The sequence below is a fragment of the Vigna unguiculata genome, chromosome 1 (assembly GCF_004118075.2).
Source record: "Vigna unguiculata cultivar IT97K-499-35 chromosome 1, ASM411807v1, whole genome shotgun sequence".
Lineage (NCBI taxonomy): Eukaryota > Viridiplantae > Streptophyta > Magnoliopsida > Fabales > Fabaceae > Vigna > Vigna unguiculata.
In genome coordinates this window covers 17,565,315-17,577,180 of record NC_040279.1, presented here as the reverse complement: position 1 = coordinate 17,577,180, position 11,866 = coordinate 17,565,315, and the positions used below count along the sequence as shown (strand labels likewise).

Below are 11,866 nucleotides of genomic sequence, written 5' to 3'. Positions count from 1 at the left end.
CATTGACTTGGATGCAGGAAAGTATTTGGTTACAAATTTTGTAGCCATATCTTTTCATGTAGAAATAATGCCTTGAGGTTGTGTTTGAAGCCGGCTTTTAGCTTTATCCCGTAATGAGAAAGGAAAAACCCTCAAGTGATTTCCATCATCTAAAACTCAATTAATCTTCAAAGTGTCACAAATGGCCAGAAAATTCTCCAAATGAGAATTGGGATCTTCTGAAACTACACCTCCAAATTGATTATGTTGGATGACTTGCAACAATGAAGGCTTGATTTCAAAATTGTTGGCTTGAACAGGAGGTCTCACAATGCTCCCTTGTAATTATTAGTATTTGGCATTGAATAATCGCGAAGAGTCCTCCTCACAAGTGGGTCTTGATCTGCCCTTATTGATATATGCTCTTTCTTATCAATTGATGGCTCTGCTTTTCTTTCTTGCTTCTTCTTTCTTGCGCTACTCCTATTACATCTAGCAAAATGATCAATTTTAGGATCAAAAAGCAAGATTTTTTCTACAACTATACCTCGTATAAACAACTTAGAGACACAAGATTCTAATAAAAAAATTCACGTGAAAACAAATTAATAACAAACAAGATAATTAAAACAAGAAAAAAATAACAATAAACTAAAAACAAAATAGTTTTGACTACCTGAAAATTAAAACTCAAATCTTAAGCAAACTAGATCACTAATATCAATAGGAAAATTAGTCATTGGCAACGATGCCAAAAACTTTATAAACGTTTGGCAAGTGCACCAATCGTTAACATAGTAATAAAATATCATCCTCTGGATTGACTCGTTGAATACTAAACTCCTAATTTACATGATTTTGAGCAAATGATATTCAATAGAATTGCAAGCATAGAATTATAACAAAAATTTCAATCAATATAAGAATTGTTAGAGGATTGATTTCATACTCTTTTCTATAAAATTCTATCCTTTCAATTGATGCAAGAAATATAATTATCTACCCGAGTTTACTCAGAGTTATTTTACCCCTAATCCTTTAGATAGGTAAAACCTATTCATTGAATTTAAACCCCTAACCTATTAGGTCAATTACAAAAATTTAATAGAGTCATGAAAAACATTAATCATCTCTATTGCAAACTAATTAAACATGTCCAATTTCTCAATTGTGACATAACCTTACCTGTTCAATTTATAATTACAAATAATCTTCAATTTCCCAATTGTGAAATTGCTCATAGAATAAACAAAAAAATCATAAACATAACACTCAAATAAATAATAGTAACGAACATCAATTGTCAAGAAATAGAAACTATAATACAGAGTCTTACATCAATTCTCCAACAAAAACAAAATTAGTTTTGTATAATGTAAAAGCTAAAAATTGGCAAAAGAAGAGAAAATGATGAAGATGAGGAGAGACTTTTTTTGTTAACGATCCTCCCCTTTTATCTTTTCTACATTTTCTCCACTTGTTGAGATGGTTATTTCTCTCCCTTAACCATTTCCCCTTTTTTATCTTTCTTTTATTTTCTTTTTTCTTTAAATCCTTGTCAATCCACATCATATTAAGATTTCTCGACTAAAAATCAACATGTTGTGGGAAAATCCACAAGCCACTTGGGAAACTCGCTGTTTTGCACTCTATAATCTGAAGCCAAATCCATAGGTCATAGAAAAATTCACCAGGCACTTGTAGAACTTGTTATTTTGATTCCTTCACATTTGAGGCCAAATCCACATATCATGGAAAAATCCACCAAGCACCAGTGGAACTTGTTTTGAATCCTACATCTTTAAAAACAAAACCACAGGTCACCAAAAAATCCACGAGGCACTTATGAATTTCACTTATTTGTTTTCTTCACTTTTGACACTAACTCCCTTCAAACTATGATTGCACACCTCAAAACACCTGTTTGCACAAACAATACACCAACCTAAATGTATGGTCCGAAACAAGGATAATGCAAGATGAAATCATTCCAATAATGCAAAAATGAATAAAAATGGCCTAAACTAATGTATGAATGCACATAGATTTTAGGTTTAATTACTCGGATAGTACCCATTTTGGTAGAGGTGTGTCAATCTAGTACCCGCTTTTATAAAAATGTCAATTGCATCACACCTTTTGAAAAAGTGCTTCAATTATGTCCCTTTCAGACGGAGTTGATTAACACTGTTATCGACGTGCCATATGTCAGTCATGGTTTTTTTAACTTTTTTTAGTTTTTTTTAATTTTTGGAAAAAAAAAATGTCACGTGTCAGGTACCTGTGTGTGCCACGTGGCATTGCAATGCCACGTGTCAGTGTCACTATCAGATGTCATTGTGTTGATTTTGATTTAGTCCCCAAATATGTCTTTTTGTTTCAATTTAGTACCTACTTATGTGTATCTGATTCAATTTTGACCTAATTTTTGTTAATAATTAAAATCCATTTTTTATAAAATTAAAAGTAATTAAGTATAAAATTTTTACAAAAATTAAGTATTTAATATTTATATTAAAATTTAGTGGTAAAAATCATTTTATTAAGTCATTTTTAATATAAAAAAAAAATAGTATAACATTCATACAAATAGAAATTTCGGTTTAAAGTTAGTAAGAGACAATATTGTTCTATTTTGGGAAAAAAATAATAATTAACAAAACATGAGTATTTAATAAAAAAAGTAATTAATAACGTAATATGTTGAAAAGTCATTTTTAATAAAAAAATAGTAGTATAACATTTATACAAATAATAAATTTGATCTGAAATTAAGAGAAATAATATAAATATTAGTACTTAATTTTGTAAAAATATTTATACTTAATTAGTTTTAATCTTATAAAACATGGATTACAAAAATATTTTAATTATTAAAACAAAATTGAGACAAAATTGAATCAAATATATATAAGTAGGTACTAAATTGAAACAAAAATAGATATATTGGACTAAATCGAAATCAACACAATGACACTGACACGTGACACTAATGTCACGTGGCATTGCAATGCCACATGGCACTAACAATGTCACGTGTCACACACAGACACCTGACACAACACATGACATTTTTATTTTATTTTTTCAAAAAATTTAAAAAATTAAAAAAAAAAGTAAAAAGAAATTAAAAAAATAAAATAAAAAAAACCGCAAATTGACACATGGCACGCCGTTAACAGCATTAGTCAATTCTGTTTAAAAGGGACCTAATTGAAGCACTTTTTCAAAACTTAGAATGCAATTAACACTTTTTTAAAAGCGAGTACCAGATTGACACAACTTTACCAAAGTGGGTATCATCCGATAAATTAAACCTAGATTTTATTTTTTCATCAACATTATGGATGGAAATTACTTGAAATATTTCATTGGTACAATTTTACACCATTTCGTCACTCATCAATTTAAAGTCGTCGTAGAAACCATTCTATAATGGTTGATTCTTAATTTGAGTTCTATAATTGTTGTCTCAACTATAAAAAGAGTTACATTATATTTCCTAATATATAATACCAAATAAACACTCTAATTTGGTAACAAGGTTTACACGCAAAAAGCACTCATAGTGGTGTTACGTCTGGCATTGTGCATTCACCAAGGCCTTCCTATTCCTCCAAACCTCCGAGCCAACTGAATATCCTTTGTCACTTAGATAACAAAAAGAGAGAACTCAAACATACTCACATGGGAAGAAATACTAAAAAAAAATTATTATTATTATTATTATTATTATAAGCTTAAATTATAATGGGAACCAGAATTCTAAAGGAAGTAAAATGGGTCAACCAGAGTAAAAAAGGAAAAGCCACATGAGACATGAGGAACAGAGGCAACATTTGGTGATATGGGAAGGAGGGTTCTGCAACCCTATACATGACCAGAGGTAATAAACTCTCCGCTATGTTTATATCTTTCTTTATTCAGCATTCTTTATAAAGATATACACCAATTAAAAGGTAATGGCGAATCAGAACTATAAGTGTATTTGTCAATTAAAACAATGCGTATTTTCTCTTAAAAAAAGGCAAAACTTTCCACCCAGTACAGCACCGGGAAGTTTTTTTCCTCTAGCATTTACTCCGTCATACGGTAGAATATCCTTTTAATTGTAACTAATAAATTAATAAAACAATTAATTTATATGTAACAGAAGAAACAAATACATTTATCACAAATAAAAGCAGGTATAGAATCTATGAAAGCCAAATTCATGGATGATTAGATGATCCACGAAAAATCTGGTTAAGAATTTAAAAAATTATATCAACTTACTAAGAGTAATACGCCTAGCGTGAATTGCACAAAGCATTCCATCTTCAAACAAGTGAACTAGACATTCTTCAGCTGCCTGCAGTAAGGTTATATAAATTCCAAAAGAATTGCATGTTTTATGAGAAATTTGGTTAAAAATGACACAACAGGAGAAAATGAATAAATGATTCTAAATTAATGTTATTAACAAGTGAACAAATCACGACCACAGCAGCGCTATTGACAAGGACTCGATACAAGGCATCCAAAAACACATCGGAGATGTAAACGTAGCAAGCAAATGGTGAGACACGTTAAAAGGTGTGGATGGGTGATCAAGAGTGAGTTTTGATGTCAGGCAACTTTGAGAGGGGAGAAGTACAAGTGTATTCCCTGCTTAGAAGTAAAAATCTTATGGAAGAGGAGGAAATCCGGTGAATTCGGACCTTTGTTGGAATAGGTTCTCCTTAAGGTTTGAACTCGAAAACATTGGATTCGTTTTCCGATAACATTGTTACTAAAAGGTTAACCAAATCGTCCAGGAAACAAAATTCCTTAACAGAACCACTTACGCTTAAACTCTTCCTTTTGTTTCCCTCGAACTTGGGAGTCGATGAAATAGATTTGGTTTGAAATAAAATTGAAATTTACAACCTAGTACGTTTAGTTACATCAAATAATATTGCAAATTTACACTAATTACGCTTACCTTCCCCCTCCTCCCTCATTAAGAATAACAATAATCCAAGCATAGGGTTGGCCACCCCTTTTCATTCCATAACCTATATTTTGATTTTATAATATCTCCTTTCCTTCCCATTGTGATAGCAATGTTGAAAAAGTATTCCGGAATTGATTACATGAATGCAATAATAAGAGAACAAAAACATTACTTGCTGTCTAAAGAAGCATACATTGCAACTAGCGTGTTCATATGTTGCTCAACCCCAGAGATAACAACAAAAAGTTTACATTCTTAAAAATGGGTTAAAAATCACTTTGATCTCAATTAACGAACACCCTTGGAGACAAGTTCATTGGAACAGTCCTGAGACACTGTCCCCTTTTCCATTCACCCTCCCCTGAAGTTCAGATTCTTAAATATTGGTTAAGAACAGTCTTGGAGACAAGTTAGTTGGAAGAGTTCTGAGACACCACACCCTTTTCCACTCCCCCCTCTCCCTGTGGAGCCTCCCTGACCTTTCCCTCCATACACCCAGGAAAGAAAAAAAAAAAAAAAAAAAAAAAACTTCAGCTACGCCTTTTGAATTCGTAAGGATTTATGAAAAAGAAAAGGGACCTTGCATAATTGATGCCTTAAATTATAATATAAAAAAAAGACGTTAAAAATAGAGATTTCTAATTAAATATTTATCACTTGGAGTCTGATGAAACACATCTTAACAAGTTACTTAGTATTATTCTCATTTCATTAAGACTGCAACTAACTAGAGCATCTTGATTTATAGTTATACATTGAATTTCTAAAACCTCAATTTTCACAGATCAATGGTTTTTGTTTCTAAGCAGATTTAGTAATATTGGACAGATTTTCAATGTTTAAAACCATGCAAAAGGCACACAAATAAAATAAATTTACAAAAAAAAAAAACAAATTGAATTGAATTGAGGACTGCAGTACAATCTAATAACACATTATTTTAAGTATAAAAATTTAAAAGAGTTCACCTAGCAACAAATTGACACAAGGTCAGGAAGAAGTTGTGTTAAAACAATTTAACTAAACATGGATTTTTCTTTTTATGAAAACAGCCTTTGCGTTCTAATTAGATGAATTGAAAATTTGCAACATTCTAGCACTCTAGCGATAACTCAAATGCACATGGAATAAGTTGCATACCTCCTGCAGTGCTACCACAGCTTCAGGCGTCCAGCGAGACACCTCCGTAGAGAATTGATGTGTAATTTGTTTGACCTACAGCCAAACAAACATTGCCAAAACAACGTCAACAAACTTCTCCCAAGATTTAATTCAGCCAAATAAGATACGTGATGCTATGTGTAATACCTCATTTAAATAATAACTTTAATTTAAATGAAATACACACATATAGAAATTTAGTGACAAGTCCTGGAGTATAAACGCTACTCCTGACAATATCCAAAGAATGCTAGGAGAAACCAAGGCACGTGATGCTAGGTGTAACACCCCATTTAAATAATAACTTTAATTTAAATGAAATGCCACACAGATAGAAATTTAGTGACAAGTCCTGAAGTATAAACGCTACTCCTGACCATATCCAGAGGATGCTAGGAGAAACCAAGCACATTACGATGTCAGATACAAACGAAATCCAAGGACTTAACAATAGTTAATAGATTACTAAAGGGCAAAGTAATACATGGACCATAGCCCTAAAGAAAAGCCCAAAGAAACATGAAGTCTAGCCCAGGTAGACTATTCAGCGGAACCATCCCTTCCCTGTTAACCTCGAGTACCTCTCGCATCTGCTCCCATCAATAAATTGATGATCATCGCAAAAGTAGAAGAACAACATACAAAACAATCAAACAAGCAAGGGTAAGCCAGAGCCGAAAAATAGTGTTATCATGCAATCATATACTCTTTCACAGTCAACTATACATACATCGTCCAAACATGTTATGACCTTTCACACAATACACTAAGACTCGAGATGACTCATCCAGATACATATAATCTAGTCAGATTTAGCGGAGGCTTACACTTGTGGTGGATTACCCTGCTCACCCCCAAGCTAAGTGTTACAATTATTACAATGTTTCAATCCCCACACACAAGGTTAGCCCTACTGAGTTTCAGGCCTCCTGCTACTCTCACCACAAGAGTCAGTCCGCTCTAAGTGAGACTAACTGACTCTTTAGAGTGTCAAGATTCAACCTTACCTTGAATCCTTACCAAATTATATAGATGGGGCACCACCATGAACTCCCACTAACAGGGGTCATGGAATTACGTCCCGACCACTGAAGCACGACCATGAGGTCTCACCTAGAGGCTCATGGGTTTACGTACTGACCACATACCAATCATACTTAATCAATCAAGTAATATTTATCACACATATAAATCTCATACCAACCTTTTTAACCATTCCTCATCCATATTCCATGTTGAATCAATAAGAACTCATCCTTCCCAATCCACGAATATAGAATTGTACCTCATGCCGATACCATGTCAAGAGTCATCCTTTCTTATCCATGAATCTTTCCATATCTCATATCAAATCCATACCCAACTCATCATATTCAATCCATGAAACCAACCATACATGTAACATGCCCAAATCATATTGAACTCATCCATTACAGACTATAGATTATCTCATTCATACATAATCACCCAATTCATACTTTAAGAGCAAGATCAACACAAACATAGAGCCAACAATTCATAACAAAGAAACAACCAAATAGGCCGCATTCTCGCCCAGCTTCTCGCTCAGGCAGGAAGGCCTCGCTCAGGCGAGAGGGACTCTCGCTCATGTGAGCTACTTTCGCCTAGGCGAGAGCTCGACATCAAGAATAGTGGCCTTCAAGCGAGGGAAGTCTCGCTTAAGCGAGACACTCGCTCGCTCAAAACGTGGTTAGTCGCCTGAGCGACAACTCGTGTGAAATGGCCTGCGCGAGCCTCTATTAATCTTGCCTGGGCGAAACATGCTCGCTTGGGCGAGAAAACCAGCGCTCACTACTGTTCTCTCGTGCAGCAGTCACCCAATCACGTTCCAAACAGTTCAAATATGCATTCCAACAACTCATATTCACACACAGTCTATTTAATCATGAAATAAACGTACAACAAGTAGATCTCACGAAATATACATAAGGATTTAGCTTCCCTTACTTGGAAATTGCTAATACAGGACCTCACACTGCTTTGAATACAGCAAAGAAGATTGCAAAATTGGTTGCAGAGTCAACCATGCACCGGCGGAACATTGATTTTTTTTTACTTTAAGTTTTACATATTTAAAAAAAATAATATTTATATATTTTTATTATATTTATATTAATTTTAATGATTTTTATTTTATTTTTTATATATTTTGAAAAAATATATTTATATATTATTACTTTATTTATATTAATTTAGTTTGAAAAAGTTTTTTTAAAATTTAAAAATCACATTTTTTCTCTCTATTATATTTTTTTATAATTTTTCATTTGGCTTCTATCTTTTTTATGTCTCCATCTCTTTTTCTTTTCTTATTTCCATCTCAATTTTTACCATCAATTCTTTATTATTTTCAAAATCAAATTGTACTACACCAAGATTGAGGAGTTAAGGAACATTTTGGGCCGAACAATTTCTTCTTTTGAGTAAGTTCATTTTTTATCCTTTTTTTTTCGAAGTAATATATTTTCTTCTTATATGAGACTTTTCTATGCTCTAGGCATATCTCAATCTCTTAGAGATCATAAAATCATACTCTAATTGTTTATCAAACTCTTATTTATGTAGCTAAAGTTATTTTAGACTTTGAAGTTGTGTAATTGAGAGCAAGATTAGTACTCTACTATAAGGTAAGGGAAGCTAATCAATTATTAGTTTTCTTAAAATATTAAGTCTTGCTTTGAAGATTTAATTTGGGATATTCATAATTTTATCTTTTTGTAAATAGGTGAGAGGTGACAAATTTATATTAGAAAAATTATGACAAAGAGTACAAGAATTGATTCTCTTTTTTCAAGAGAAAGAGTTGTGATGAAGATGAAAAAAATGCATCCACGTTTATCTAAAATTGAGAAACTTTATGAGAATCCAAAACTTAGAGAAAACAAAAAACAACTCTCTAAGGTTCCTAAAATTACATATAAAGAATTTGAAAATGCTTTAGAAAGTGATCACGTTTTCCAATTTGGTAATACATATAAGGTAACTCTTTTTTAATATATTATTGTTGATGATAAATTTTATGTTACTCTTTCATATATATTTATTGTCATATTGTTTGGATTCTATTGTCATGAGTGTTTATTTTGAATAAAAAAAATATCTAAAAAACTGAAAATTTTTAATTAAAAAAAATAATTTATATATAACAAATATAATTTGGTCCCCTAAAATTTGTGTTCAAGTTCCACCACTCCGACCATGGCTAAGGTCGATACCAATGTTGTGGACACAGTACAATACATATGTTCTGAGGATTTGGGGCATCTTGGAGATGGCCATGACAGTTACAATTGAATATGACACTATAACTAAAAGTTTATGGAATTATATGTTGTAAATTTTAGTTGGAGTTTACGGTTGTCTTTAATTTAGGAGTTTTGCTTTCAACTTTGTTGGATTAAGGTGTTAATAAGCATCTCCGTTAAGTAGAGTAAGTTTAAATTCATCTTTTTAATTCACATTTTAATCTTGCTAATCACCACATATTGCTTTAACATTCTACAAAAGCAGAGCTAAGTGGCAACCGGTAACACACAATTACCATTTTCAAACTATGAGCCAATTAATCAACACAATACCAGGGGATTTTGGGAGATGGCTTACCAGATTTGTGACATTATTCACCTCACAGCTCGCAACCCCACTTTCTTCGCGTCGTCCACCCTTAGCTCGCCAACACATACCCTTTTTTCGCCGCTTCAAAACGACCAGTTACATCACCCAACATTTGAAGACCTTCCACGGCCAAAACCTTAGCTTAGTCACAGAGTTTATTAAATGATAACATGGGATTTGGGAGCATAATGCTTACCAAATAAAAAATGGAAATGTAGGAATCAGCAGAAACGAGATTTGATCGAGGCAGCAGGAAACGAGTTTCTCTTCTTCACCAGAGAAAATATGCAGAACAGAGGGGAGAGTCTTCGCGAGTGAGAGGGAGGAAAAACGAAAACCCCATCATTCTACATATCATTATTTTGATTATATCATGATACATGTTATCATTATTTTTATTTTATTATTATTATTTTAATTATAAGTATATATAATATGAGAAATAGTTTTAAAAAATGTATATTGTAAGGCCCCATTTTTCCTGTCCCTAAGTGGGCCTAAGGGTTGGCCCAATGTATATAAACCCTGCTATGTTGCCCTAATCCCACCTCACATTCACTCTTTCAGAAACCAGCCGCCATCCCTCACTATCTCTCACGAAAAGCTCTGCTAGGGTTTACCCTAAGGTCCCCCTCCTTCAAGCTCAAACTCAGTCCTACTCACGTAAGTCGTCCCTTGACTCATGCTTCTGTTTTCATGGTCTATGTTGCTGTTATTGTTAGGGTTTAGTAATAACCCGCCTCCTTTCTTCTGTTTTACCGTCCGTTCCAGCTGCTGACCACCCTAAGGACAGTTTGGTTTCCTGTGTGCATGTTGGAGCGTTCCGCTAACATGATTTCCAGGTACAGGAAGTTAGGGTTTCAGTCTTTTGGTGTTGTCTTGGCTGTTCTTGAGTGAGTTACTGATTGCATGAATAAATCCTTCGTTTTGGTGTGATTAAATGCTTTGTATGCTTGGTTGGTTCGTTATACATGGCTGTTATAGTGGGGAACAGTGGCGAGACCTGTTAATCTCGCCCAAGTGAGTCAATCTCGCCTAGGCGAGATGAAACAGGGAGCTAGCCTAGGGCCTCTGCACGAAAAGTCGCCCAGGCGACTCGCTCAACTTTTGAGCGAGCAGGCAACTCGCCCAGGCGAGAGGGATCTCGCTTAAGCGAGATCCCGCGTTGCTCATGCTCCTGCTTTTGTGCTCTCGCCTAGGCGAGGGGGAGGCTCGCCTGAGCGAGCATGTCTCGCCTGAGCGAGACCCCTCAGCCTGAGCGAGATGCTGGGTGAGACAGTGTTGTGATTCGGATGTTTGATGTTCCCGAGTGATCCATGTTGGTTGAGTATGATTGTGTGATGATGAATATGTATATAATGGAGCATGAAGTATATTTTTGGCATGATTCATGAATTGTGGATGAATGGGTTGGTATGAGACTTAGCATGTGAAATGAATGTGTTGTTTGAGATTAAAGGGACATGGTATTGACATGAGATGAGACCCTAGACTCATGGGACGGTGATGATCAGAGGTATGGATTCAAAAGGTGATGCGTATGAGGAATAAATCTCATGGATGAGTATGGAATTGTAAACATGCTTTTTGATGTTCTCTTAATGTTGTTTTATGAATGTTGGTCCGTGTCAGCGTGTAATTCCTCGGGGTCTCTAGGTGAGACCTATGGGGTCGCGCTTCAGTGGTCGGGACGTAATTCCATGGCCCCTGTTAGTGGGTGCCCGTGGTGGTGCCCCATCTGTATAACTAGGTAAGGATTCAAGGTAAGGACTGCATCCTGACACTCTAAGGGGCCAGTTAGTCTCACTTAGAGTAGACTGACTCCTGTGGTGAGAGTAGCAGGAGGCCTGAAATTCATTAAGGGCTAACCTTGTGGTGAGAGAGATTTGATTCATCGTAACACTTGTAACACATAGCTCGGAGATGAGCAGCTCAGAGTCGAGCAGGGGTATTCACCACAAGTGCGAGCGTCCGCTGAATCCGACTAAGTTATACGTATCCGGATGAGTCGAGTCGAGTCGTAGTGTATTGAATGAAGAGTCATAACATGTCTAGTTGCTATGTGGATATGAGATGATGAAAATATATTTGATTGCATGATGAATATGTTGTTGG

At 34.5% G+C, this 11,866-nt stretch overlaps 1 protein-coding gene across 1 annotated transcript in view; it reads right to left on the bottom strand.

Moving 5' to 3' along the window:
• Window positions 1-3,363: 3,363 nt before the first annotated feature.
• Window positions 3,364-11,866, bottom strand: part of LOC114185234 (histone H3.3-like) — a gene marked incomplete at its 5' end in the record, with an annotated part of 64,988 nt that continues 56,485 nt past the window's right edge. The window contains 3 exons of the mRNA XM_028072850.1: window positions 3,364-3,629; window positions 4,255-4,330; window positions 6,095-6,169. Of these exons, the coding sequence (XP_027928651.1) occupies window positions 3,574-3,629; window positions 4,255-4,330; window positions 6,095-6,169 (207 nt within the window). The remainder of the gene's footprint in view (window positions 3,630-4,254; window positions 4,331-6,094; window positions 6,170-11,866) is intronic.